Consider the following 23,733-nt stretch of genomic DNA (forward strand, 5'->3'; position numbering starts at 1 on the left):
GACTCGAGAGTGTGAAGATCGAGGTAAAACTTTTTATTTCTCTTAGTCATTTGCTTCTTTTTCCGTCTTTCTAGGTTCAGGCTGCAAGAGTGTTAGTGGACAACATCACGGTGCTTCAATTTCCGATCAAGTACAGCCATTCATTTTCTTTTACTCTATTAAAAAAAAATTATTTGCAGGCGTTGCGTGAAACAAATCAGAAACATTAGCGATCGGCGTTACTTTGTGGTCACCATGGCGTTCTTAGTAACAGTTTACCTCTTCCTCTCTAGCATGGCTATCCGTCAAGCAATAAAGCTCATGTAAGTATTGTCAAGCTTGGATACCCTGGACCTTTCTCTAACAGGATTCATTCCTGTTTAGGTGGCGGAGAATTTTCGGAAGCACTCGCTATGAACACTTGCTACGGGTAAGTATGAGGCAGAAGAATCTTTACTGAGACAAACTTTTCTACTCGTTCTCCAGATCCCCTGATTTTCTCTCCGGATTCCAACCCTCTTGAGCGCTTGCCCCGCGATCACTTGCGGGCATCTCCTTCATCTCGTCCACCACCTCCAATTCCAGAGGGCGGCGAGGACATCATATGCCTGCCGATAATCCAAAACCATAAGACGCTCTGGAATTTGCTTGGACGCTTACCAAAAGAATCGCCTTTGGAAAGCTCTCTTTCTCGCTGGAAACTCTTGCCGAGTGTTACATAATCTTTGGTGAGAAACAATCTCTTCAAAAAAATTCCCAAAAATTAATGCAAGTGTTAGATGAAAGTAGGCATCCTGAAAGTGACGGAAATCGAGTCTCCTTTACCCGGATCAGCTCCTGGTTACATATCCGCTTCTTCGGGACGATCATGGCTTCTTCCCGCAAGTGTGAGTGTAGAAGTGTCGCAGTAGCGATTCTTCCAGGCTCTCGTCTATAACAAGCAACACTGGAGGGGTGTCACTTTCGAGTCCGCCACTGGATCGTGATCATGAAGTCCTCGACGAGCTCACGAGCTCTGGCCAGTTATGCAAATCGTTGGTGTTGGCAGGGCCTGTCTTCTCCATTGCTGCTGTTGATCTTCTGGCAAAGCATGCATTGCGACTAGAGTCGGGTACTCTCTTCCTGGTGATAGCAGCGCTCCAAAAGCCAAGGTTGTTGCCTCAGGAGCTTCTTCTCGCTCAAGATAAACTTAAGAAGAGTAGAACAAACTTTACATACCACTCGAGATGTAAACATGAGTCAGCTTCATGGAGCCTGCTCGATCCAATGGTGCTTCTCGCTAGCCGTAGGCTAGCGATCATGAAAACCCTATGTGCGATCACTGGATTTGATGAAATGTGTATGTACTATTCCCCAATGCCCCTTAGGGGCTAAAACAACAGCAAGAGTGCATTCTCAGAGAGACTAACAAGACTACGAGCATGGACGCCCGGCGTTGCCCGTGGGCCGTCCACCTCCCAGGTGACTCGATTCGAACCCAGAAGGTGTCCTAAGAGATTTTAGGGTTCTTCCTACTTCAAACATCCGGCGGGAAGACATCAGGCCGAGCTAGGGTTGATGGCGCGCCTTCCGGCGCTGCCGCGCGTGCTCTTCATAATCTTGCTGCTGTCGGTCTGCGACCGGGCTCCATTCTTCGATCACGCAGATTTGCGATGGTAAGCGAGCTCGGCACGAGGAAAGCTCTCCGGACGTAGAGTACCAGATTCTCGAGTCCGATGAGCTCTATTTCGGGGATCTGGAGCGCGATGAAGCCGAGATTTCGGTGGAATTGGATGGCGTCGAGATCTTATCGGCTCGAACCGCTCTATCCGCTGCCGAGGTAGGCTTTCCCATGGTATTTTTTTTCTTATGGTTTCATTTGAGCTGGTTTTGAACTTTCCAGAGCCATGAGGAGCCTATGGAGAATACTACTGCCTGCGAACGACTGAAAAAGGTGACAACTGTTAGCTTGAAGGATTACAAAAGAATGGTGTCGTGGGCAAGCGAAAGTGACAAGTGGAACACCACGATCAAGCACAGGCTCGAGCCCGGGGGTGAGGAGTTCAACTTTGCCGCAGCCTCGCACGGTGCTCAAATAGTGACCTCAAGCAGCGATGGGGGTAATCTTCTCAAGGATAAGTACTTTCGCAGCCCATGCAAGGCCAAGGAGAAGTCTTTTGTCTTGCAGCTTGCAGAAGAAGTCTTGGTGGATACCGTCGTCATCGAAAATCACGAGCTCTACTCGTCCAATCCAAGGGAACTAGAGGTTCTGGGAACCCTCAGGTATCCTACAGAAAGCTGGAGGCTCTTGGGAAATGTCGAAGCACAGAATATTTGTCGACCTCAAAGGTTTGTGCTGCCGAAGCCGGAGTGGGCGAGGTATCTGAAGCTGAGGATACTGTCTCACTATGGGAACGAGTATTACTGCACGTTGAATCATCTGCAAATTTTCGGTTCAGGCCTTGAAGGATTGATTGAAGAAGCTCAACCTTACTGTGAGCAGCAGCAGCAGGTAAGAACGTTTTCGTGTCGACTTTGTGGTTGCTCACAGTCTTTCCATTTCCAGGATGCCACACAAATCCACAAATTGCAGGAAGAGTTAAGGTTAGTCTGTTTTCCATAGCTCATCTATTTGTCTTTTTTGTCTTCTTAAATTCTTCCCTTTTCCAGGCTACTCAAGAGCCAGATGGCTGACGACGTGTTGTATGTTGCTATTGCTGTCCTGGTTGTAGTGTCTGCCGTTCTCGTGTATCCGTGGATGGGTACTATCGTATGTTTGGTGGTGATCCACATAGCTACCTCTTGATTCAAGGCGATAATCCAAACGCTGGCGGTTTATACTGGCTTTTCTCTTTGCCAGGTTTATAATGGGAAAGCCTGGTCGAGCGGATAAGATCTCGACTCCATCCAACTCCGCGGAAATCTCGGCTTCATCGCGCTCCAGATCCCCGAAATAAAGCTCCTCGGACTCGAGAATCTGGTGCAGATTCTCGAGAGCTAAGAAAAAGAAAACGCCCCTAGTACAAAGATCACCCGACCGTGCAGGTCCAGTCTTTTCTGGCATAGAGTCGAAGATGCTTTTGGATTCTTCAAGATGACCGCATTGGGCATATGCTTGGAGGAGCAAAGACTGTACAATAGCATCATACACGGGGATTTGGTCGTAAAGTATTAAGTTTTCAGGGTTTAAAAAGCTTCTATGACTGTAGTCCATGACACCATGTTCTTATAAGGCATTTCGTGAAATAGCAAACGAGCTTGTTCAAGGTACCCGCATTGGGCAAATGCTTCAACTAAAGCAACTACGTCAAACTCTGGCATAGAATTTTGCAAGCATCAATATTTCCAGTAGATGAATATACTTGAAGCATCGTGGTCCAAGAATCAGTCTGGCATCTCATAAAAAAATCGACAAGTCTGTGAGTAGGCTGCCAGCATGGCATTCCACGTCATCGGCATCGACCAACTCAGCATGACGTATGCCCGCATATGGCCGTGAATCTCACGTGAACACACTCACCTCGGGCATCTTGCCGTGGCAGCACTGAGATTCCCAGAGTGGACGAACATTGCCAGGATCGCGTTACATGAAACCATGCAAGAGGACATGTCTTATTTGCTCGGATCTTGAGGACACACACGATTGTGTTCTTCTTCTTGCGATCAAGCAGCATGAAAAGAACCAAAATAAGTATTTTCTTTGAGTGCTCAGGATTCTTTGCTTCTTTTCTTCTTTGTGTGATCGAGCAAGCTGCGCGAGATCATTCAATGACTGTAGCATTACGCTAGAGAATGATGCTACCACTACAAAGAGAATGGAATGCCCCTAGTACAAAGATCCCTTGACCATGCAGGTCCAGTCTTTTCCAGCATAGAGTTGAAGATGCTTCTGGGTTCTTCAAGATGCCACCATTGGGCATATGTCTGAATGAACGAGCCTGTGAGAGGAAGATTCAGACCAGTCTCTCCAATACGGACTCACCTAGAGTTTATCGGGATATCCTTTCAGAGGCGACGTCTGATGACATATCATGGTTGTTGCTTCACCTCAAGCGGCCTCTTGTCAACGGTGTGTGGATTTCGCATCCTTGAAGATAAAGCACCTCTTCAGGGAAACACTTGCCCGCTCAAAGCTGGAAGACTTGGTGATATTTCTACAGTCCACTGGTGAGAATTTCGAACCACTTTGAGCTCATGGTAACTTCTGAGTTTAGAATTAGTCCTTAGGTTCTATAATATATATACACACTCCAAAAGTTCACAGGACAGAATTTCTCCACTTGGATCATAAGAAAACATTTTTACCAATGCTTAAGTCTATACCAAAATATTATCCTCTTTCTTTATCACTCTTTGGACTATTAGCGCATAGTTATGGATTTGGTGCATATGGGCATTTTTTTCCACAATAGCTTGATGATCCAAACTTAACAATTGGTTCATTATCAAAAAATTTACTACATTTACAACAATTAAAGCATGGAGAAAAAGGAATAATTATAAAAGGGCAAAAGTTGCATAATGATTTATTAGTCATTAACTTCAAGACAAAATAGTCCAAATACTTTGAATTTAGCTTCAAATTTAAAAGTGCAAGCACTCTTTCACAAGTCACAACTATTAATGCACCAAATCCTTTATTACAACTTGATAATTGTAGATTGAAAAAAAAATCAATAGTTATTTACATATTTATCCCTACTTGTCTCATATTGTCAAGGAATTTTCAAAACAATAGCTGAACACATGGGTTATGGTTTATGGTTTAAACGTCAATGGTTTATGAGGGTTTATAAAACCTACTATACACCATTTTATATATGTACATAAGTTATTTCAAATAATATTTAAATATAAATAAGGAAACCAGATTATTTTAATTCTAAACTCGCAAGTTACCTGTTGTGAGCTCATGAGCTCAAAGTGGTTCAGGCTTCTGTCTGTGCTCAAAGATGTATTTCCGTAGAGCGCCCAACTCGGGATCAGTGGACCGTAGAAATATCACCATGTCTTCCAGCTTTGTGCGGGCAAGTGTTTCCGTGAAGAGGTGCTCTATCTTCAAGGATGCGAAATCCAGCAAATATCTGGCACCGTCGACAAGAGGCCGCTTGAAATGAAGCAACAACCATGATATGTCATCAGACGTCGCCTCTGAAAGGATAGCCCGGTAAACTTTAGGTAAGTCCGTATTGGAGAGACTGGTCTGAATCTTCCTTTCACAGGCTCCGTCATTCAGATCGCCAACCTCTGCGTCACGAAGTAGACGAGGAATCCCACCGTACCAGTCGTAGTACAAGTCAGCTGCTTTGATGCGTGCATCCAACCGATCTGCCTCATCCAGAAGAGCCACCCGTGGAGACGACTGTTTCGAATACATCTTCCACCGGCGCTCACTCGGCTCGCTCGTCTTCAGCAGTCTATCAGCTTCTTCCCGCATTTCCTTGCTCTCAAGCTTCCACAGGCCTAGCAACGCCTCAAACTCGTCCTTATCCCAAGGGTGGACGAAGAACTTGCTTTTGACCCCTATTGGCTTCGCGCTCTTGATGTTTCTACGACCCGGGGATGGCGCTACCAATATCCTTTTGCCCAGAGGATCTCCACTCTCAATTTTCTGGTCGATGAGGTGAACCACACATCGCTGCAATCGACTCAAGGGGTACTCCGTCTTCTCATGGATGGATACCTGGCCTTCGGACGTGAATTCCCAGATAAAGTCCGCGGACTGGTAGACGACGACGAAGCTGGTGTTCTCAATGGTCATCTCAATTCCGAACCGGATGAGGAAGTACCAGAGGAATGCCGACTTTCCAACGCCAGGATTCCCGTTGAGGCGTCCTAACCAATCCATAGACACTGCAGCTTCTATGGCCGAGTAGAGATTATCGAAATCCTTGCGCACGTACAGCCTTGTAATGCCTCGAGGTCCTCTCAGGGTTCCATATTCCGCAGGCACACTCAAATCTATGAACTTGCCAGCGGCGTATACTTCTGGCTGTTGGTTCAGCACCCCTCCCCACCACGCGCTAAGCGCCGCCCCGGTTTCGCTCCTAAACTTCCCATCAGTTCGCATACCCATTCGAGCCCTAATTGGATCTAGGTTAGATGTTCTCCTTTTATTTATACGTTTCGCCTTTTTATGGTGTAAAATATTCTGACCTAGATCCATTGGTGGAAGATGCGTTTCCACGGCTGGCTCTTCTGTTGGATGCACGTATCAAAGCAGCTGGCTTGTACTGCGACTGGTACGGTGGGATTCCTCGTCTACTTCGTGAAGCAGAGGTTGGCGATCTGAATGACCGAGCCTGTGAGAGGAATGTTCTGCAATACGGAAGTCTATCGGGCTATCCTTTCCGCGGCGACGTCTGACGACATATCGTGGTTGCTGCTTCACTTCAAGCGGCCTCTTGTCAAGGGTGCCAGATACTTGCTGGATTTTGCATCCTCCAAGATTAAGTATCTCTTCACAGAAACGCTCGTCAGAACAAAACAGGAAGACTTGAGGACACTTGTACAGTCCACTGATCCCGAGCTTGGTGCTCTACGGGGATATGTCATTGAGCAGGAAGTTGTCCGGCTAGTGCTAGACAGCAATTTGGCTGCCGTCACCTTGGTGAGTGTACTGGTTTTATGTTTTCCTCCCTTTCATCACAAGTGTTTTGCAGACTGATAACAAGCACTGTAGTCAGTGCCAAGCGCGCGTCATGGAAGAAGGAGCAAACCGTGGGTTGATTGTTTGTAGACAATGCCGAAAAATCAGGAGTGTGCTCGTTGTCCACTACCTGTTCCTTCCTTGTGGAACTTTGAATCTTTCGAAGGAGAGACAATCCATGAAGGCATAAGCACTGGCGGTCTTAGGCTAAGGTATTACAACGGTGATTTGAAAACTGCGCTCCCGGCTGCAGGTAAGGTGTGAGATTTTCTGCTTACAATATTCGCATTCCTTCCCATTTGCTGCAGGTCGCAATGCTAAAGACTTTGTGTGGAGGCCAATAAATAAAAGCAACGCTGCTTTCGATTTTGCGATCCCCCCTCGAAGAGTTGCCTGTAGAAAACAATACGTACCGCTGCCGGGGATCCATGAGGTCCTTGTTGTACTCGTTGTTCCATGCGTCCAGAGCAGCAACACCTTCCTCCACGGCCTCCCGTGGCACCGGGTGCTCGCTGGCAACTGTGGCTTGGCCAAGAACCCTCAATCACTCATTGATTCATTTTAGGGAGTATATCTTGGCGTTCTACTTAGCTCGAGGCAACTTCGAATGTTTCGGGTACCAGAGCTACCGGGACAAGCATCGGCATGTTTGCAACAAAGCCGTGAAACGTTGCAAATTGCTCGTTTTAAACGTCACACTTACTTTTGAGTGTGTTATAGGAATTATCCAAGTCAAGATTTTGATCGAAACCTACGAGTTGCTTCAGTTAGCACATCCAGTTGCGGGCTCCGTGGATAAATTGATCGACCTTGAGTACGACGAGCAGTATGACCTCCATAAAATGACGGTTCGGGAACTCAAGGATTTGGCGAAGTCTTGGGGTCTTAAAGGCTATTCCTCCCTCAAGAAGGATGCATTGGTCGAGGCATTAAATGCTTGGGAGGAGCCACAAGTGCTTGAAAGCCGAGAGTACGAGAGCAAGTCGTACCAAGAAATGTATGGAGATAGAGTTGTCGTTTGATGAAACCTTATATTTTTCTTCATCTCTCTCTTTGATCATCTCTGCCGTGCACGATCCACCAAACTATAGAAGGTTTAGAAAATGAATCTTAAGAATGTTTGGCTTATCCTTTCAGCCATTGTCTCTGCATTATGCCCAGACTGGGAATATGCCTGGATCACGTAATGCGATCCTGTTCGTCCACTCTGCTGCCGCCAAAGAGTTCTTCGATAAGATGCCCGAGGTGAGCATCTCGTCTTGGAATTCTGTCTGGACTTGGAACGCTGGAGAAATCTGAGCGCATCGTCGCTATGTTCGTTCTCGACGCAGGCACTGATCATGATGTTCCACGAGGTGTTAAAGACATCTACACGGCCACACTTCCCATGCATTTGAACTTGGCATCGCGATCGCGGGTTCTAACGCCGCTGCTCTCTTTTCCTCTAACGAGATCTCTCGCGACACAGCACTCCCGCAGAGCTGGGAGTGGCGTTCCACGAAATCTTCCAGTGACGAACAAGCGATCAAGCGTTGGTTCATACACGATGGGATTTTTACAAAGGATTTTTCTCTCTTTCACTGCCAGCTCCTCGTCTTCGTTCTCGCGGCGACGATCCAACACAAGCAAGCTCCAATGGCGCTGGCGGCGCTGAGAGCCGCGAATCCTCCTCGAAAGCAATGACCCCCATGGCACACCAATTCCCGGCCAGCCTCGCGATCATAGAAGTAGCCCACCACCCTGGACGAGAGAAGATAATGGCCGACTGGATTCCCCACGAAGAGAGCGTTGAACACCACGCCCAGCCTCCTCTCTCCAAACATCTCGCAGGCTATGGCGGCGGTGAGCCCCCAGTTCAGTCCATCGCTCGCCGCTCCCAGCACCGCCGCGAAGATCGTCGCTCCAGGGACCGGGACCGCCGCCAGCGCCGTGCCGATCGAGTTGGAGGCCATCCCCAGCGCCAGAAACGTGGATTTGGGGGTGCCAAATCGCTCCAGGCAGTAGTCCGCGGCCAGGCCGGCGGCGATCCTCGCGAAGCAGCTACTCACGCAGAAGAGCGACACGAAAACGGGGCCTATCTTCTGCGAGTAGCCGAGCGAGATCGCGAGCTGGGTGAGATTGGTGGAGACTGCATTGGCGGCGCCGAATCCAAACACCAGCGCAACGAACAGTAGCCAGAAATCCACGCTGGTGGCGACCTGGGCAAGCGTGTGATCGTCGCCAAGTCTAGGTGGTGGTGATGTTCTTCCTGTCTCGTGATCTTTGGTCGCCCCTGTTTCTAGCAGAGCCTCTGTTCTTCCAGCTGGTTCCTTCTCGTCGTGATCTAGCAGGGCCTCCCTCGCAGATCCTGCTACCTTGCGATCTAGCACTCCCCTTCGCGATATCAGCTGTTCCTCACGATCCAGCAAAGTTGCATTCCAATCTTTGTCTTGGAATCCCGCCACCAACGCGATCACAGCCAGTAGCAGCAGCAAGAGCACGATGATCGAGCAGACAATCACCTGTGTACCACGAGTGAATCGCATGAACACCTCAAGAACACTCACGACCAGGAGCCACGCTGCTAGCGCCACCAGGCATCCAGACATGCCGTACATGACACCGTACGACGCTGGCGGAGACCCCGCCGTACGAGAGATGGGCCTTGCCGCGAGAGCCAATGGAAGCATGAGAGGGATCATCCACGAGAGCATCAACGGGAGCCCATCGCCGCTACCACCGCCGCCACCAATCGCGTAGAACGCCTGGAGGAAGATCGATCCGCCCAACACATGGTAGCCCTTGACCAATCCCAGCACCGCGCCCGTGTCGCGGCCGAAATTCCTGGCGCTCGCCAGCACCACCGGCGTCTGGACCGACGCCTGGGAGATCCCGATCAGGAGCTCGTAGAGACAGAGCTGCCACACCGCGGCGCCATGGATCCGGTGCGTGATGGTGAGCCAGATCATGAGGAGCGCCAAGCTCTGGCCGGCAGCTCCGGCGGCGAGCAGCAGCCATGGCGGGACTAGGGCGTAGAGAAGTCCTGGGATGATCCCGAGCGCGCTGCCGACGCCCGAGAAGGTGACGATCGCCGTCAGGGTCTTTTGATCCAGCGCCATGGCGATCTTCATCGCCTGGGAGTAGCCGCTGAAAGTGTAGATCGAGGAATTCAACGCCATGATCCAGCAGCTGGCCGCCAGCGCGATCCATCGGCTGTTCCTGAGATCCCGGAGCCCATATTCCATCGCAAATAACTCCTATCGATCAACTCATCTGTCACGATCGCTGCTACAATGCTCGCGAGGAAGAAGACGAACAGGCGTGGATCCCGTGGTAGAATCCCTTGTTCCTCCTTGCGAGGGCCGCGAATCCCACACCAGCAATGGCGCAGCAAATCGCCACGGCCAGGAACGATGATCCGAAGCACCGCGATCCCACGCACAGCAATCCCTGCTCGTTCTGGGCATCGTAGATCGATCCCACCAGCAGCACCGAGAGGAGGAGCGCGCCGATCGGGCACGCGAAGGTGATGATGTTGAGAATGGAGCTGAAGCTCGCGAGGCCGAAGAGATCCGAGGCGGTGGCGATGGCGAGGCACCAGAACGCGCCATCCGCGATGCCCGAGAGGATCGCCACGAAGAAGAGAGCGCCGTGGACGGCAATGCTGCCCAGGAGCAAGCTTGCTACCTGGATCGCGGCTGTGAGGATCAAAAACACTGGCCTTGGTGTGCCATAAACCCTAAGAGCGTGCTCCGAGAGAATGCCCGAGCCGAGTCTTCCCACACAGCTGCCGATCGAGAAGAGGGAGACGCAAATGGTGATCGTCCGCGAGGAGTAGCCGAGGGAGTGGCCGAATTGCGAGAGATTGCTGGTCACCACGCTCGTGGAGCCGGTGCCGAGAAGAACTCCGAGGAAGAGCAGCCAGAAATCCAGCGTTGCAATCGCCTCGAGCGTCGTGAATTCGCCCCCAATCTGCCCGTGGATCGCGAATCCTTGCTCTTGGATCACGGAGGATTCTTCGCTGGATTCTAGAATTCTTGGCAGCAAACCTTCGATTTTGGATTCGTGCTCCTCGTTCTTTCGATCGGGCTTGACTAGCACGTAGATCGGCGAGAGGAGTATGAGACACATTCCAAGATTGACGAGCACGATCTGGATCCGGTCGAGCGTGATGACACTCTCGACGATCACGGCCGCGAGCAAGAAGGCTGCGAGGAAGATCAAGCTCGCCGCGAGAAGCATCGACTTCCAAGAAATCGAGGATGGGGCCTGGAAAGGGGCAGGGATTTTGCGAGAGATGGCGAGGATTGGGAGCGCGGAGAGGAGTGGCAGCAGCCACGCGAGCATCAGAGGCATGCATTCTTCGCGGCCATGGCAGACGAGAAGGAAGAACTGGACCAAGATCGAGGCGCTCAATCCGACGAGGCCCTTGAGGTAGCCAAGAACGAACCCTCGCGCGCCGGGGAAGATCCTCACGCCGCTCACGAGCGCGGCCGTCTGGATGTACGTCTGTGCGAATCCGACGAGCAATTGGAAGAGGGAGAGGTGCCAGAGGGAGAAGAGGGAGGGATTCTTGATCGCGAGCCAGATGAGGAAGTAGCCGCAGCTGCTGTGAGCAATTCCCAGGCCGACGATCGCCGGCGGAGGAATGCGATCGTAGAGAAGCGCCGGGCCGATTCCACTGGAGCTTCCCAGGGTATTGAAGAATGCAAGCGTGTCGAGGCTCTTTTGATCGAGCGCGAGCGCGAGTTTGAGCGCCTGGGAGTAGGATCCGAAGAGATAGGAGGAGCCATTGAGAGATTGGAGCCATCCAGTGGCAATGAGACCCAGCCACGCCATTTGGAGCCAAGAACCCTAGTTTTGAAGAACCCTAAAATAATCTCTCGCTCGCCATCGCCATGGCGGCAGTGGAGGATCGTATCGAGGCGGAGATTGTCGCGGAGAATTCTGCGAATGGAGCTGAGGGATTGATTGCCAAGGGTGTGGCGCCTGTGCAGAAGGAATTTCTGGTCTCGGCACAGGTGCGTTCTACCATTTCGGACAAGGACGCCGCCAAGATTTCCAGCGAGAAGAAGTCCAAGCGGAAGATAAGAAAAGAGCGAAAGCAGGTGCGATGTCTTCGTGTTCCTCGTATCTCTGATCGCCATTGTGTTGTGTCTGTGCTCTATCCAGGCTAGAAAGCTCGAGGTGTGCAATGCCGTGGTTAGAGCTGGTGATCCAAATGCCTGTCCATTTGGGGAGAACTGTAGATTTAGCCACGACTTGGAAGGCTACTTGGCACAGGTACGTCAATTGTGATTCGTTTCTTTGTTTCTCATCTCTTTGATTTTTGTTAAGAAACCGGAAGATCTTCCTGGAGTTTGCCCGTCAGTGAGCTTGAATGTGCCTTGTCCTTATGGAGTAAGGTGTCGATTCTACGGAACTCACACAAAACAAGATCTGCCGAAGGAAAACCCCGAGGGTGCGATGGATGGAGACGAGGAAACATCGGGCGCTGGCGAGATCAATGTTCTCCGAAAGGATTTTCAGAAGTCACTCTGGAAGAAACTTGAGAGCTTTCCTAAAGCTGATAGCCAGCTACAAGCGATGGGTCTCAAAGTGAGTCTCTTCGTTTTCTATCTGCCGCGCTCAAAGCTTTTCTTCTTTCTGAACAGAACAAGGTTTATGGACCTAAGAAGGGTGCTACAACGGAAGGAGAAAATGGTGGAGCTGAAACGCATGACGAAAACAATGACGTATCGGATGACGCAGTTCCGCCTTTGAAGAAGCCAAAGCTTGTGGATCCTGTGGATGATGCTAAAGAACAAGGAGATGGCTGCAAGCTAAACAGCAGGGAGAAGAAGAAAATCGACTTGAAAGGCAAGCTTTATCTTGCCCCTCTGACGACAGTCGGGAATCTTCCGTTTCGGAGGCTGTGTAAGAAGCTCGGGGCCGACGTTACCTGTGGAGAGATGGCGATGTGTACAAACCTTCTTCAGGTAATTTTGATGTGTCTTGAACTTGCTAAAACTAAGTTGTTCCAGGGCCACGCATCCGAGTGGGCTCTTTTGAGGCGCCACCCTGTTGAAGACTGTTTTGGCGTCCAGATTTGTGGCTCTTATGCTGATTCTCTGACGAAGACGGTCGAGCTGATCGAAAGAGAATGCACTGTTGACTTCATCGACATAAACCTTGGCTGTCCCATAGATATCGTCGTCAAGAAAGGAGCTGGGTCCTGCCTTCTCACAAAGCCGACCAGGCTGGAGCAGATCGTGAGAGCTACTGCGTCGATCATGGAAAAGCCTTTGACACTCAAGGTAATCTTTTTTCGGTTTGTCTTTCCGCCTTTGAGCGTTGATCGCTTTCCATTCTCGCAGATGCGTACAGGCTATTTCGAGGGAAAAAATTGTGCTCACTCGATGATCTCTGAGTTGAGCAACTGGGGAGTCTCGGCAGTCACGGTTCACGGGAGAACTCGACAGCAGCGTTACAGCAAGCTCGCGGACTGGGTGTATATCTACGACTGTGCAAAGCGTGCCCCTGATGACTTGCAAGTTCTCGGCAATGGCGACATTTTCTCGTATAGCGACTGGAACGAGCACATGTTACCCGACCTAAACCTCTCGTCGTGTATGCTTGCGAGAGGAGCGCTCATCAAGGTACGCAAACTGATCAAGTAAGCGTCTTCGAATTTCGAATTTTTTTTGCATTGCAGCCGTGGCTTTTGACGGAGATCAAGGAACAAAGGCACTGGGATATCAGTTCCAACGAAAGGCTCGATCTGTTGCGTGATTATACGCAATTTGGATTGGAACACTGGGGCTCTGACTCCAAAGGTATGTGTTCTTGGTTTCATTAGCTACAGCGAAGTTAAACGTGTTCTTCAGGCGTGGAAACGACTCGAAAGTTTCTTTTGGAGTGGCTGAGCTACTTACACAGATACATACCGGTGGGACTCCTGGAAGTTATCCCACAAAGGCTAAACTGGCGACCTCCGCGCTACGTTGGTCGAAACGATCTCGAGACGCTCATGGCATCGGACAGTGCTGCAGACTGGGTACGCAAAGCTCATACTTGATCTCTTTTCTTCGCAAAACTCATATTTGCTTTGACCGATCTCTTTTCTTTCTTTCGCAGGTCCGCATTAGCGAGATGCTCCTTGGTCCCGCTCCAGAGGGATTTGTCTTCACTCCCAAGCACAAGTCGAGTGCTTACGACAAGGCCGAGAATGGTTAAGCCGATCTCGCTGAATTTTTTTTGACGGGACAAAAAGATACCTTTTTGTTCTTGCGAGCTAGGAGGAACTTCAAACTGCTAGGAAACTTTTTCGTTCTTTCTTGCGAAGAGCTAGGAGGAACTTAAGAGGTAACACTTCCGTTTAGAACGCTTGCAATACACAAAAACAAAAGGGGTGAATTCTCCTTCCTTGCATCGATGAATCAGTCCTCCTCGTCGGCCGCGTTCTCGGCGATGTTGAAGTATCGGAGCTCGTAGACGCTGCGGTCAGTGTTGGACGCGATCACTCGCAGCCAATCCCTCACGTTGTGCTTCTTGAGGTATTTCTTGGTCAAGTATTTCAAGTACCTGGCACAAAACCCATTGAGATCTTCGTAGCAGAGAAAAAGAGAGAATTTGATCACCTCTTGGAGAATGCGTTCTCGGATGTGACGCTGATCTTGTTGCGCTCCCTGGTGATGGTCACAGTATCGCCCAGGACACCCGTTTTGCCCCCTACCTTGATCCGGTCCTGGAGGAACTTCTCGAAAGAGGCGATCTCCATGATCTTGTCCTCCACGGGCTTGCCGCAGTCGATCGTGAAGGTCGCCTTCTTCTTCCCCTTGGATGCCGCTCCCGCCGCGCCCTTCTTCGTCGCGGGCGCCATCGCTACACGCACAACCACAGCCGCCGTAAAGCCCTAGCCCTAAATCTCGGAAAACCTAAAGTGGTGCCCTAAAAGTCAAAGTAAAATGCGCGAAAAAGTAATAAGAGGATCTGACGTGTCTTCCCTCGCAAGCATTGAGAATTAGGGTTCTTGCGAGTGAGCTAGGCGATGGATCTCGCGAAGACGAGAGGGCGGGTCGTGACGCTCATCACGGCCTTCATCGTTCTCACGTTCCTTGGTAATCCCCATCTCACATTGCACGAATTTCTTAGGCGCGCGACTGATTGATCGCGTTTTTTCTTCTACAGCCGAGAAATCCCGGCAGATTGTCGGTGAGGAGCGATCGTCGCAATCCGGGAAGTTCTCCTGGATGGACTGCTTCGATCTAGGCAGCGGCACTCTGGCGTGCTCGATCAAGGAGGGCGTCAAGCTCTACACGTACAACATCCGCTCCGGGATCGTGGAGAAATCCCGGCACAAGGCCTACGAGATCGCGCTCGAGGACGCACTCCACGAGGGCCTGTCGATCCAGGAGGCGTCCAGGGCGGCGGCGGTGGCCGGGAAGAAGGCCGCGAAGATTTCCTCGCGCAAGGCGAGGAGGATCACGGGGCCGGTCATAGCGGCGGCGTGGGATTTCTTCGAGGCGATCTACTACGGCGGAGGGCCGATCGAGGCGACGATGCGCGGCGCTGGGACGATGTGTGGGGCGTGGATGGGAGGGATCGAGGGGGAAAGGAAGCTCGGGCGGATCGGCTATCTCATTGGCAGCCATCTGGGGAATTGGATTGGCGGGAGAGTTGGATTGATGCTCTATGACATTGGCAACGCTGCGTGGTTTCTCAAGGAGCAAGCCACTGCGATGCTTGGTGGAGGGATCACGGTAGAGGAGGAGAGTGCCGTGGAAGTGGAGCTGTGACGATGATCCACGAATCTAGGTAGAGTTTTCGCGTGATCGATCGGGAGTGCCACCGAGAAAGAGGAAAGAACGATTTGGATGATTGTTTATAAAGTGTTTTATAGTGGAGAGGTTGATTACCTACAGAACGATGCGATGGGCTCTCTTCGGTCGTGCGCGCTCGCGGTGGTGGATGGAAGCCGGGATTTCAAGCATGGAGGAGCTAGCGCTGGCGGCGCCGCTGCGAGGCGAGTGATGATCGGCGGGATTGCGAGGAGGAATGGAGCTTCTTCTTCGTCGGCTAGGGTTGTGGCTATGGCGGGCGTGGTCGTGGCGGAGCCAGTGCTGTGCATTGGCAGAACGCTTGTCTTCTACGCGTTCTTGCAGCTCGGGCTTGCGGGACGGGCAGCCTCCGGTAAGATCAATGCGGCATTGCGGCAGTTCGATCGAGAAATACCCTGATCGATTGATTGTCACAGACGAGGAGAATGGATGGGAAGCGTGGCTCCAGCGCGTTCTTTTTGGAACTTCAGGTATACATTTCTTTGATTTCCCTCTCTTGGGAGATTTTAGGGTTCTTCCTCCGGTGCCAGGGAAGCGGAAGAACGAGAGGAACGAACAAGTGAGATTCCGGACGAAGTGGCACGCCAGCACCAAGGGCACGCTCGTCCGGCGCTACCGCGTCCCCACCGTCGCGCAGGGCCGGAAGCTCCTCACGGCCATCTCCTCCCTGCTCTCCAGCGACGATTCCTTCCGCGATGCGAGCTCCCACAAGGTACTGCCATCGTTCTTTCGATCTCCCGCTCGATATTTCGATCAATTCCGATCGAAATATCGCTGAATCGCGCTGTCTTCTTCGCTAGGGATGCCAGATCCGCCGGGAGAATGCGCACGCCGAGTCCGTGTGCTGCCACAATGTGAGGGCTCTCCTGGACCAGCTCCCGACGCCGCATCTGGTGGTGGAAATCACGGCATTCCCTCCGGCTCCAACGATCACCGAGATCCAGTACGCCAAGGCCGAGAAGATCGAGCAGGTTCTCAGGAAGGGCGTCTCGATCTGACGAACGAGGGAATGTAAAACTAGCGCACGGTATATTCGCGTGCTCGAGTGGCGGCATATTCGCGTGACCGCCGTACTCCACAATGTCAGTACTGTTCCTTTTACCTTTTTTTTTCTGCTCACTGTGTTGTATTAATGTGCAGACATTTTCTTTTGGCAACGCAGCAACAGTTTCGATCGATCGATGCGAGATTCGTCCTGCGGTAGAACCCCACGAGGATAAGAAGGAAGGACACTTTTTTCTCTTTAAAAGATCTTTTTTCTACTGAGGAACAGCTAGGCTCCTCAGGTAATGGTTTTCATTTGTCTCGCGATTGGTGCGAAGGAATGTGATGTTGCTGTGTTGTAGGTGAGGGAAGTGAGCGAGAAATCGGGAGAGTGGGGCGGCTCATTTAATCCACTGGACCGTCCCTCTGACTTGGGTCTTTGCTGGATTTGCGACCCACGATGGATTTTTGGAGCTGTTGGATTTGAGCTGCTGCTCCTGTCTCGATCCGTGGCTGGTAAGACTGAGGCTCAGATTTTTCTTTTCTGCTGGACGAACTTTGGAGCAACGTTGTTGTTGTTTTGCAGCCAGGCTAGAATCCGCCCCTCTTGGAGAAGCTGTTGTGTCTGGATGCGATGGAGAGCGTCAAGGCTGGCGAGAGCTACGACTCCGACGAGTGGAGCAGCAGCCACGGGGAGGAGGAGGATCACCAGTCTGTTGGAATCAAGTGCGACAATGGGTGGGACGAAGAAGAGGCTGAAAAATCAGAATGCACGTCCCAGTCTTCGTGGGACGAGGAAGAAGACGAGCAGGACGAGGTGCAGAGCTTCTTGGAAGAGACTCCAGAGTTCCGTGCTAAAGTTCAGTACCAAGTCAGGGTGGTGGCTCTTATCCCCGGATTCGAGAACTCGGGTCGCAAGGTCTCTACGTTTCCACACTTTTACAAGCTTCGTTTTGGGAAGAGTTTACTGGAGAAGACTGGATTCAGCTCTGCTGATCTCCTGTGCAAGTCGATGCCGCACGTAATCCAGCGACAGGCTCTGGACGAGCACGGCCAAGTTCTGTTGGTGGAATCGCCCAAGAACACGAGGATTGTTGCTGGTATAAGGTCGGGGCTGAGGAGGATTGTGTTCCACGTACTGAGGCAGTATCCCAAAGGGGTGAGCGCTGGCATTCTCGACGAGGAATGCTCCAAGTTGCTGGCCCGGCCTCTTTCCGTTGTTCTGAGCGAGCTCACATATGACACTCCCAACGTAGAGTGCATGGTGCGAGACATGGCAGACATTGCCAGCTTCAGGCAGCTTTCTACTCCAGGAGGATCAAGAGTCTTTCTGTCGAGCGAGGCTGAAGATCCCACGCTTACCGACGGGATTTTAGTCGGCGTTCCCCGGTTGCATCACTCGAGTAAGTTTCAGCTCTTTGTGTGTTCTGCCAACTTAACTTTGAAATGTTTAGGCAAGGAGAATGGCGATTCGCATGTCAATGAAGCTGTCGCTGAGATAAACGACATTTTGCAAGCGAGGTTCAAGATGATCGTTTTGCTGGCACTCCATAGTCGGGGCTTGGAGATAAACAGGTTGCAAAAGACGTTCGCAGAGCTGTACACAGAAAATCTCGACTGTAGAGTTCTGGGATTCAGCCACATCGAGGAGTTGCTTGGTGCTTGGACGGATATCGCGCTCGTGCAAGAAGAGACACGCAAGGTTTTTCTACGTCCGTCAGAGAAGAACAGCCGGCTGCTAAAGACTTTGAGCTCCGGGCTCCGTTTGGCCGTCTTCTCAACGTTGCTGAAATGCTATCCTGATGGTCTGGAGCCGGCACAGGTGGTAAGCCACCTCCAGCAGTCTCAGATTTTGGAAGCGTATGGAGAAGAGCTGGAGCTGCATCAGTTTTGTTTTGTGGTCGACGACATGATGGACTTCATTAGATTTGGCTCTCAGGAGGACGGGACTCTCGTTCTCAAGCTCAGAGATTCCAGCTTCCCTGTGGTGGAACTTCCAGAGTGCAGCCAAGCCGATGACGACGAGATTGCAAAGCTTTGCTTGGAAGGAGAGGAGAGCGCCGCCAGTCCTAAGGTGGTGCAACTCGCGGCCTTGTACCCTCCAGTGGTGGAAGTGGAAAATGACGACGATAATGGTGACGGGGAAATGGAGACTAGCGGTGAAGCTCTGGAGCAGCAGCTTCGACTCATTCTCGGATCCCCAGCTCACGCCGAAAGCGGTTTGCTGTTACCAGATCTCGTCTCAGTCTACAAGGAAAGAAGCGGACGATCTCTCAACGCAACTCAGGTGAAGAGCTTCGCCTCTAGAACGCCGGGCCTGCTGCGGATGAGCAACGATCGCGTGTGGCTCATCGACAGCCCGAGAAACTCGAGGATCGTGTGGGTGACAAGAGCAGGATTAAGGCAGGTTCTCTACTGGGCGCTGGTGAAGAATCCCGGTGGCGTTTGGAGCGAGCTGCTGGAAGGCTGGTTCACGGATTTCACAGGCTACAGTCTGGAAGCTATTCTTCGCAGGCACGGGTACCGAGCGTCCAGCAAAGAGCCACTTCTGCCGGTTTGCGAGTTCCTGCACGACATGGGCGATCTTTGCAAGGGCCACAGCAACAGGACGGTGGAGTTTTTCACCCTGGCTGGCGGACGTGTGGAGGATCCGGTGGAGGGCGATAGCAGGCTCTTGGGATTGAGCTCCGGAGAGATCGAGTACAATCCAGTGAAGCTGTGCTTGGAGCTTGACAAGGCGGTGCGTGGCCGACTTGGTGCCGGAGAGAAAGAGGAAGACGGACAACACAGCGAGATTTCCATGGAGCAAGAGCCATTCCCGGAAGAAAGCGAAGAAGAAGAAGAGGAAGAAGAAGAAGAGGTGGAGGAGAAGAGTAATGGCTATGATCCTCCCAAGGCTTACGCAACACCTCTTGTTGTGCCATCGTAGCAGCCACATTGGGAGTTTTCTCTTCTGGATATCTTCTGTCAAGCGATGGAAGATGTTCATCGCAAGCGTCTAAAAAATAATCACTTACCAAGTGAAAGAACTCTAAATGCTGCAATGGCTACGATGCTTTCTATGGGCGCCAAGGCTCCACTTTCAAGTATTTTCTTATCGATGGAGTTCTACGATCTCTTTCAACTCTACACATGCGTTTATATAGAATACGAGAGAAGGAAATCCAAAGGATGAGGAAGCGCGTGGAGGAGGTGCAAATTGGTACGAGTATCACGTAATCATTAAAATATGTAATTCTAGTGGTTATGACACTGAACTCTGAATCCGGTAACCCGAGTTTCGCCGAAAGTTTGTTTTGTATATTCTCAATGAAAAGGTTCTAAGGTATTGATAACAAAGTTGGCAAATATATTAGAATTATCCGGTATCATCACCAGAATTGTCCGTGCATACAATAAGTTAAGAGGTTTCGCCGAGATTTGAACTCGGGTTACTGGATTCAGAGTCCAGTGTCATCACCACTAGACCACGAAACCATTACGTATTTAAATCACCTCATTTGGTTATTCTAATTCTCACGGAAAGTCCAAGTGAAAGCCAAGTCTTCGATGTCGGTTTCATCATCCCGGCTGCCCTTTGGAATTTATACTGAAGCAAAGCCGAGGTGGATTGGAACAACTACAGAAAGGGAAAACAAAGAAAAAAAATAACAAAAGAAGAATCACGAAAGTCATACAAAGAAGACGAGGAATGGCAGCGAACACAACTTCTTTTCCTTCTTGACCGTCAGCGTCTTCCCTCCAGTGTCCCCGACTTATCCAGGCCAGATCTCTCGATCCACCGCGAGCCTCCAGGATCAAAGCGAAAGGGGAGAGAATGGCGATGAGTAGCAGCACCAGCAGTACCAGGGGACGGCGGCGATGGTGGAAGCGCATCTTCTCCGACAAATGGTTCACGCTCGTCGCCTCCTTCTTCGTCATGTCGTGCGCCGGCGCGCTCTACAGCTTCGGGATCTACTCGCAGCGCCTCAAGACGGCCCTCAACTACGACCAGCAAACCGTGAGCACCATCGGCTTCTTCAAGGACCTGGGCGCCAACATCGGCATCCTGGCCGGCATCCTCTACGACGTCTCGGGCTCCTGGCTCGTCCTCCTCCTCGCCGCCATCTTCAACGTCTTCGGCTACATGATGGCCTGGGCCTCCATCACCTCCCACCTCCCTCACCCCCCTCGGGTGTGGCACCTCTGCCTCTATCTCTGGGTCGGGGCCAGCTCCGGGGCCTTTGCCAGCACCGCCGTCATCGTCAGCTGCGTCAAGAACTTCCCCCGGAGCCGCGGCATCGTCATCGGCCTGCTCAAAGGATTCGTCGGCCTCTCCGGCGCGATGCTCACGCAGATCTATCGGACCCTCTACAGTGGCAGCGACCCCGCCTCGTTCATGCTCGTCGTTGCCTGGTTCCCCACCTTCGTCTTCCTGCTCTTCATGTTTGTCATCCGGCCTCTTCCGCATTCCACTGCTCCCATTTCTTCCGGTGATGGTGATGCGGAGGAGAAGCGACTGGAGATGAGGAACTTCTACGTCTTCCTTGCAATGGCGATCCTGTTAGCGATCTTCCTCATGACCGTCATCGTTGTCCAGCATCTAGTGGACGTCTCCGCCAGCGCGAACCAGGCGTTCATGGCAGTCATGATCCTCATTCTGGCGCTTCCGATCGTCGTTGCCGTGGAGTCCGTGAGGAAGAGTGGCCGCAACTCAAGTCCTGCCCCGGTTCCAGCTTCGGACGATCAACACCCGAGTGATCACGAGCAGCTCAACTCCTCTCCCAAGAGCAAGGTGGTGGAAGATCATACCGCCCCAATCCAAAACCAGCAGCACCACGAAGCCGATGACGAAGAGTCCGCGCGGAGACAGGAGGCGATCGATCCTCCATCAGTAACAGGCACTCCCCGTCTTCGAGTAAGTTGCTCTTCCTCAGCCAAGCAGTGTCTTCGAAAGTTGGCGGACGAGATCAGGCAAATGCCGCCGAGGGGAGAGGACCACACCGTTCTGCAAGCGCTGGTGAGCTTAGATCTGTGGATCGTCTTCTTTGCCACCACCGCAGGCCTGGGATCCGGCCTCATGGTGGTCGACAACTTGGGCCAGATGGGATCCTCTCTCGGCTACTCGCAGAGTAACATCGCCACCTTTGTCTCGCTCGTCAGCATCTGGAACTTCTTTGGCAGAGTTGGCTTTGGATTTGTGTCAGAGATCTTCCTCCAGAAACACGGAGCTCCCAGGCCGGTCTTCCTGGCTCTCGTTCTGGGAATTCTCGCGGTCGGCCACCTCTACCTGGCCTTCGCCTGGCCTGGAGCTTTCTACATCGGCTCCATTCTCGTCGGGATGTGCTTTGGAGCTCAAATGCCCGTCATGTTCGCTATCATCTCCGAGATCTTTGGCCTCAAATACTTCGGAACTTTGTACAACGTCGGGATCCTGGCCAGTCCTCTGGGAACTTATCTCCTCTCCGTCAAGACTGCCGGCCACCTCTACGACGTCGAGGCCGCAAAACAGCCGCAAAACGGAACATCCTCGTCGTCGTCGCATGATCTACTGTGCTATGGACCTCAGTGCTTCCGAAACAGTCTCCTCATCATGGCCGCCGTCTGCGTCTTCGGTTGCCTGATAAGTGTATTCCTAGCTTTCAGGACCAGGCATTACTATAGATCCATTCGTTCCGCGATGAAACAGAACCTGTAAGCCTCAACTATGACCGTAGCGGATTTCGGCTCTGTCTTCGAATATGTGATTTCCAGGCTGCCTGAATCCGTCTAGCTGCGTTGCTTCTGAAGTAGTGGGACTCGCTTCTGCACAAGCAGCTATGTAAAAGGGAATGCTGCGTTAAGATACTTACTTGAGAGCACTCAGGACCCTGGGATTGCGGATATAGCTTATGTAGTTTGCTACAACATACCGCAAATCCTTCTCCTCTAGGCTGAATGCTTCCACGCTACTTGAGCAACGAACAGTCCTCGTAGAGAAAGCCAAACCCCTTGTTGGAGCTGAACTATCCCTTCTGCTGTGCTCGCTATTTGATGTTTCTCCTGTAACAGACAAACATGAGTTCAAAAAGTCAATGACATTGTAAAATACTTACTGGTGTTTAACGCTTCGTTGAGGCACAGATGTAGTAGCTCCTCCCCACAAAAGTCGCCCGACACAAGCGTATGTGTATTACCATTCTTCCATACGCTGTCTAGAGTACCACGTACTACAAAGATCATGCGATGTATTGGAGCATCTGCTAAAAAAACTTCGCTGCCTTCAATGTACAACATCTCGTGAAGTCTTTGACAAATTGCATCGAGAACTTTGTCATCCATCACAGTAAACAGCCGAACCTGGTAAACATGAATTAATTCAGCAACAACACCAAAATGCTGAACACAAACCTTCGTCAAGAGCTCGAAGCACAAAAAGCGACGTATTTCTTTTTGCATATCTTCGGGCAAACGATCCAAGAGTTCCTCCTCATTCACACCTCTGGTCGATGCCCATTTCAATCTCACCGCCTGTCTCACGCGCCTGTGAGTACGCGTTAGGAAGGAAAAATAAGGACAGCAATACGACATACTTTCTTAAAACTACAGGTAATTCCCGTCGCCTCATCCATCTCTCAACATCATGTCGTCGTAGCTGCATCTCAAGGTGCCTGACAAAGATATCTGTTATGTAATTTTCGACAAAAACTGACATGCATACCTGCGTCCAAGGGACTGGAGAAAATTTTGCATGTTTCCAATAAGAAGTGCAAACAAAAGTAGTCCCAGACCAATAACACCGAAAGTAAAAAACACTTCACCAACAAAAAGGCTAGGCTGCAAGTTCCCACCGAGCGTACTAATTTGCTAAAAGATACAATGTGAGGAAACAAGAAAAATAGCAGTCATTCTTACCAAGAATCCCCAAAATAGCGAGTATACGTATTTGTGAATTGCACTGTCGTCCATGGCGACAGGAACTGCGATCGAATAGATGCCATAAGCGAAAGATGCATTCACCAGACATTTACTCGATGCATTTGAGGAATTAGTCCAGACCAGCCGGGCCCCTTGCTGCAGTGCCTGAATGTTGTGCCCATTTCCACAGTCAAGAAATTCTTTTCTGCAGACTGGCCTTTCAGCTCGACAAGTGTTTATCAGGCACTGATTTACACGCTGCAAATTATAGGCAACATCAGTACTATGAGACTATAACCCGTGTTTCTCAGTTACCTGTAGACCGAACAAGTACCAGCATGATCCCACCACATGACCCGCAAGCAGGTAGATGAACAGATTGATGGTGAAGTTGGCCCAAGCAGTTTCAAAGATGTAGCCGCCACTCTGAGAGCGACCAAACAGCAACGGCAAAAACCTGACCATCCT

At 51.1% G+C, this 23,733-nt stretch overlaps 8 protein-coding genes and 1 non-coding gene across 10 annotated transcripts in view; 5 read left to right on the forward strand and 4 right to left on the reverse strand.

Annotated features, from left to right (window-relative positions):
• Positions 1 to 8,123: 8,123 nt before the first annotated feature.
• On the reverse strand, positions 8,124 to 11,445 carry LOC9631967. Its single transcript, XM_024675105.1, has 2 exons — positions 9,884 to 11,445; positions 8,124 to 9,840 (listed from the first exon to the last, which is right to left on the reverse strand). Exons 1-2 carry the CDS (start codon positions 11,423 to 11,425, stop codon positions 8,185 to 8,187), a joined length of 3,198 nt encoding a protein of 1,065 aa, XP_024530873.1. The 5' UTR covers positions 11,426 to 11,445; the 3' UTR covers positions 8,124 to 8,184.
• Positions 11,446 to 11,455: 10 nt separating this feature from the next.
• LOC9632709 (tRNA-dihydrouridine(47) synthase [NAD(P)(+)]-like) lies at positions 11,456 to 13,996 on the forward strand. Its single transcript, XM_024675050.1, has 9 exons — positions 11,456 to 11,694; positions 11,759 to 11,869; positions 11,924 to 12,184; positions 12,241 to 12,564; positions 12,610 to 12,882; positions 12,943 to 13,224; positions 13,281 to 13,401; positions 13,453 to 13,622; positions 13,703 to 13,996. Exons 1-9 carry the CDS (start codon positions 11,485 to 11,487, stop codon positions 13,799 to 13,801), a joined length of 1,851 nt encoding a protein of 616 aa, XP_024530818.1. The 5' UTR covers positions 11,456 to 11,484; the 3' UTR covers positions 13,802 to 13,996.
• On the reverse strand, positions 13,914 to 14,506 carry LOC112346329 (60S ribosomal protein L22-3-like). Its single transcript, XM_024675053.1, has 2 exons — positions 14,206 to 14,506; positions 13,914 to 14,149 (listed from the first exon to the last, which is right to left on the reverse strand). The coding sequence occupies exons 1-2, from the start codon at positions 14,445 to 14,447 to the stop codon at positions 14,005 to 14,007; spliced, it is 387 nt and encodes a 128-aa protein (XP_024530821.1). The 5' UTR covers positions 14,448 to 14,506; the 3' UTR covers positions 13,914 to 14,004.
• An 85-nt stretch (positions 14,507 to 14,591) lies between these two features.
• Positions 14,592 to 15,471, forward strand: LOC9631968. Its single transcript, XM_002970352.2, has 2 exons — positions 14,592 to 14,685; positions 14,756 to 15,471. The coding sequence occupies exons 1-2, from the start codon at positions 14,616 to 14,618 to the stop codon at positions 15,361 to 15,363; spliced, it is 678 nt and encodes a 225-aa protein (XP_002970398.2). The 5' UTR covers positions 14,592 to 14,615; the 3' UTR covers positions 15,364 to 15,471.
• LOC112346328 lies at positions 15,376 to 16,514 on the forward strand. 2 transcript variants are annotated; one of them, XM_024675052.1, is made up of 4 exons: positions 15,376 to 15,757; positions 15,822 to 15,875; positions 15,936 to 16,117; positions 16,206 to 16,514. In XM_024675052.1, exons 1-4 carry the CDS (start codon positions 15,442 to 15,444, stop codon positions 16,401 to 16,403), a joined length of 750 nt encoding a protein of 249 aa, XP_024530820.1. In that variant the 5' UTR covers positions 15,376 to 15,441; the 3' UTR covers positions 16,404 to 16,514. The 2 variants fall into 2 exon arrangements, with proteins under 2 accessions (XP_024530820.1, XP_024530819.1); XM_024675051.1 differs by having other exon boundaries at positions 15,822 to 16,117.
• LOC9631969 lies at positions 16,401 to 19,634 on the forward strand. The gene is made up of 5 exons (XM_002970353.2): positions 16,401 to 16,487; positions 16,546 to 16,691; positions 16,752 to 16,905; positions 16,976 to 17,792; positions 17,844 to 19,634. Exons 4-5 carry the CDS (start codon positions 17,024 to 17,026, stop codon positions 19,316 to 19,318), a joined length of 2,244 nt encoding a protein of 747 aa, XP_002970399.1. The 5' UTR covers positions 16,401 to 16,487; positions 16,546 to 16,691; positions 16,752 to 16,905; positions 16,976 to 17,023; the 3' UTR covers positions 19,319 to 19,634.
• A 160-nt stretch (positions 19,635 to 19,794) lies between these two features.
• On the reverse strand, positions 19,795 to 19,866 carry TRNAQ-CUG. The gene has a single exon. It is a non-coding gene; the product is annotated as a tRNA-Gln (tRNA).
• A 1,027-nt stretch (positions 19,867 to 20,893) lies between these two features.
• Positions 20,894 to 22,066, forward strand: LOC112346354. The gene has a single exon (XM_024675106.1). The coding sequence runs from the start codon at positions 20,894 to 20,896 to the stop codon at positions 22,064 to 22,066; it is 1,173 nt and encodes a 390-aa protein (XP_024530874.1).
• Positions 22,055 to 23,733, reverse strand: part of LOC9631970 (probable cyclic nucleotide-gated ion channel 20, chloroplastic) — a 2,760-nt gene continuing 1,081 nt past the window's right edge. The window contains exons 5-12 of the mRNA XM_024675107.1: positions 23,581 to 23,731; positions 23,263 to 23,523; positions 23,069 to 23,214; positions 22,941 to 23,018; positions 22,759 to 22,891; positions 22,464 to 22,707; positions 22,221 to 22,410; positions 22,055 to 22,173 (exon numbers count right to left, since the gene is read on the reverse strand). Coding sequence (XP_024530875.1) covers positions 22,074 to 22,173; positions 22,221 to 22,410; positions 22,464 to 22,707; positions 22,759 to 22,891; positions 22,941 to 23,018; positions 23,069 to 23,214; positions 23,263 to 23,523; positions 23,581 to 23,731 — 1,303 coding nt within the window. The 3' untranslated portion in view covers positions 22,055 to 22,073. The remainder of the gene's footprint in view (positions 22,174 to 22,220; positions 22,411 to 22,463; positions 22,708 to 22,758; positions 22,892 to 22,940; positions 23,019 to 23,068; positions 23,215 to 23,262; positions 23,524 to 23,580; positions 23,732 to 23,733) is intronic.

This window comes from Selaginella moellendorffii, unplaced genomic scaffold (genome assembly GCF_000143415.4).
Source record: "Selaginella moellendorffii unplaced genomic scaffold, v1.0 SELMOscaffold_14, whole genome shotgun sequence".
Taxonomy (NCBI): Eukaryota; Viridiplantae; Streptophyta; class Lycopodiopsida; order Selaginellales; family Selaginellaceae; genus Selaginella; species Selaginella moellendorffii.

Bases quoted from the DNA above. Each gene is read 5' to 3' on its own strand.
- LOC9632709 (XM_024675050.1), top strand. From the start codon at position 11,485: ATGGCGGCAGTGGAGGATCGTATCGAGGCGGAGATTGTCGCGGAGAAT. The intron at 11,870-11,923 runs GTACGTCAATTG...ATTTTTGTTAAG, and splicing joins TGGAAGGCTACTTGGCACAG to AAACCGGAAGATCTTCCTGG. The intron at 13,623-13,702 runs GTACGCAAAGCT...TTTCTTTCGCAG, and splicing joins CGGACAGTGCTGCAGACTGG to GTCCGCATTAGCGAGATGCT.
- LOC112346328 (XM_024675051.1), top strand. From the start codon at position 15,442: ATGATTGTTTATAAAGTGTTTTATAGTGGAGAGGTTGATTACCTACAG. The intron at 15,758-15,821 runs GTAAGATCAATG...TGATTGTCACAG, and splicing joins TGCGGGACGGGCAGCCTCCG to ACGAGGAGAATGGATGGGAA. The intron at 16,118-16,205 runs GTACTGCCATCG...CTTCTTCGCTAG, and splicing joins GCGATGCGAGCTCCCACAAG to GGATGCCAGATCCGCCGGGA.
- LOC9631968 (XM_002970352.2), top strand. From the start codon at position 14,616: ATGGATCTCGCGAAGACGAGAGGGCGGGTCGTGACGCTCATCACGGCC. The intron at 14,686-14,755 runs GTAATCCCCATC...TTTCTTCTACAG, and splicing joins CATCGTTCTCACGTTCCTTG to CCGAGAAATCCCGGCAGATT.
- LOC9631969 (XM_002970353.2), top strand. From the start codon at position 17,024: ATGGAGAGCGTCAAGGCTGGCGAGAGCTACGACTCCGACGAGTGGAGC. The intron at 17,793-17,843 runs GTAAGTTTCAGC...TGAAATGTTTAG, and splicing joins TCCCCGGTTGCATCACTCGA to GCAAGGAGAATGGCGATTCG.
- LOC9631967 (XM_024675105.1), bottom strand. From the start codon at position 11,425: ATGGCGTGGCTGGGTCTCATTGCCACTGGATGGCTCCAATCTCTCAAT. The intron at 9,841-9,883 runs GCATTGTAGCAG...GATCGATAGGAG, and splicing joins GTTCGTCTTCTTCCTCGCGA to TTATTTGCGATGGAATATGG.
- LOC112346329 (XM_024675053.1), bottom strand. From the start codon at position 14,447: ATGGCGCCCGCGACGAAGAAGGGCGCGGCGGGAGCGGCATCCAAGGGG. The intron at 14,150-14,205 runs GTGATCAAATTC...GTTTTGTGCCAG, and splicing joins GAGAACGCATTCTCCAAGAG to GTACTTGAAATACTTGACCA.
- LOC112346354 (XM_024675106.1), top strand. From the start codon at position 20,894: ATGAGGAACTTCTACGTCTTCCTTGCAATGGCGATCCTGTTAGCGATC.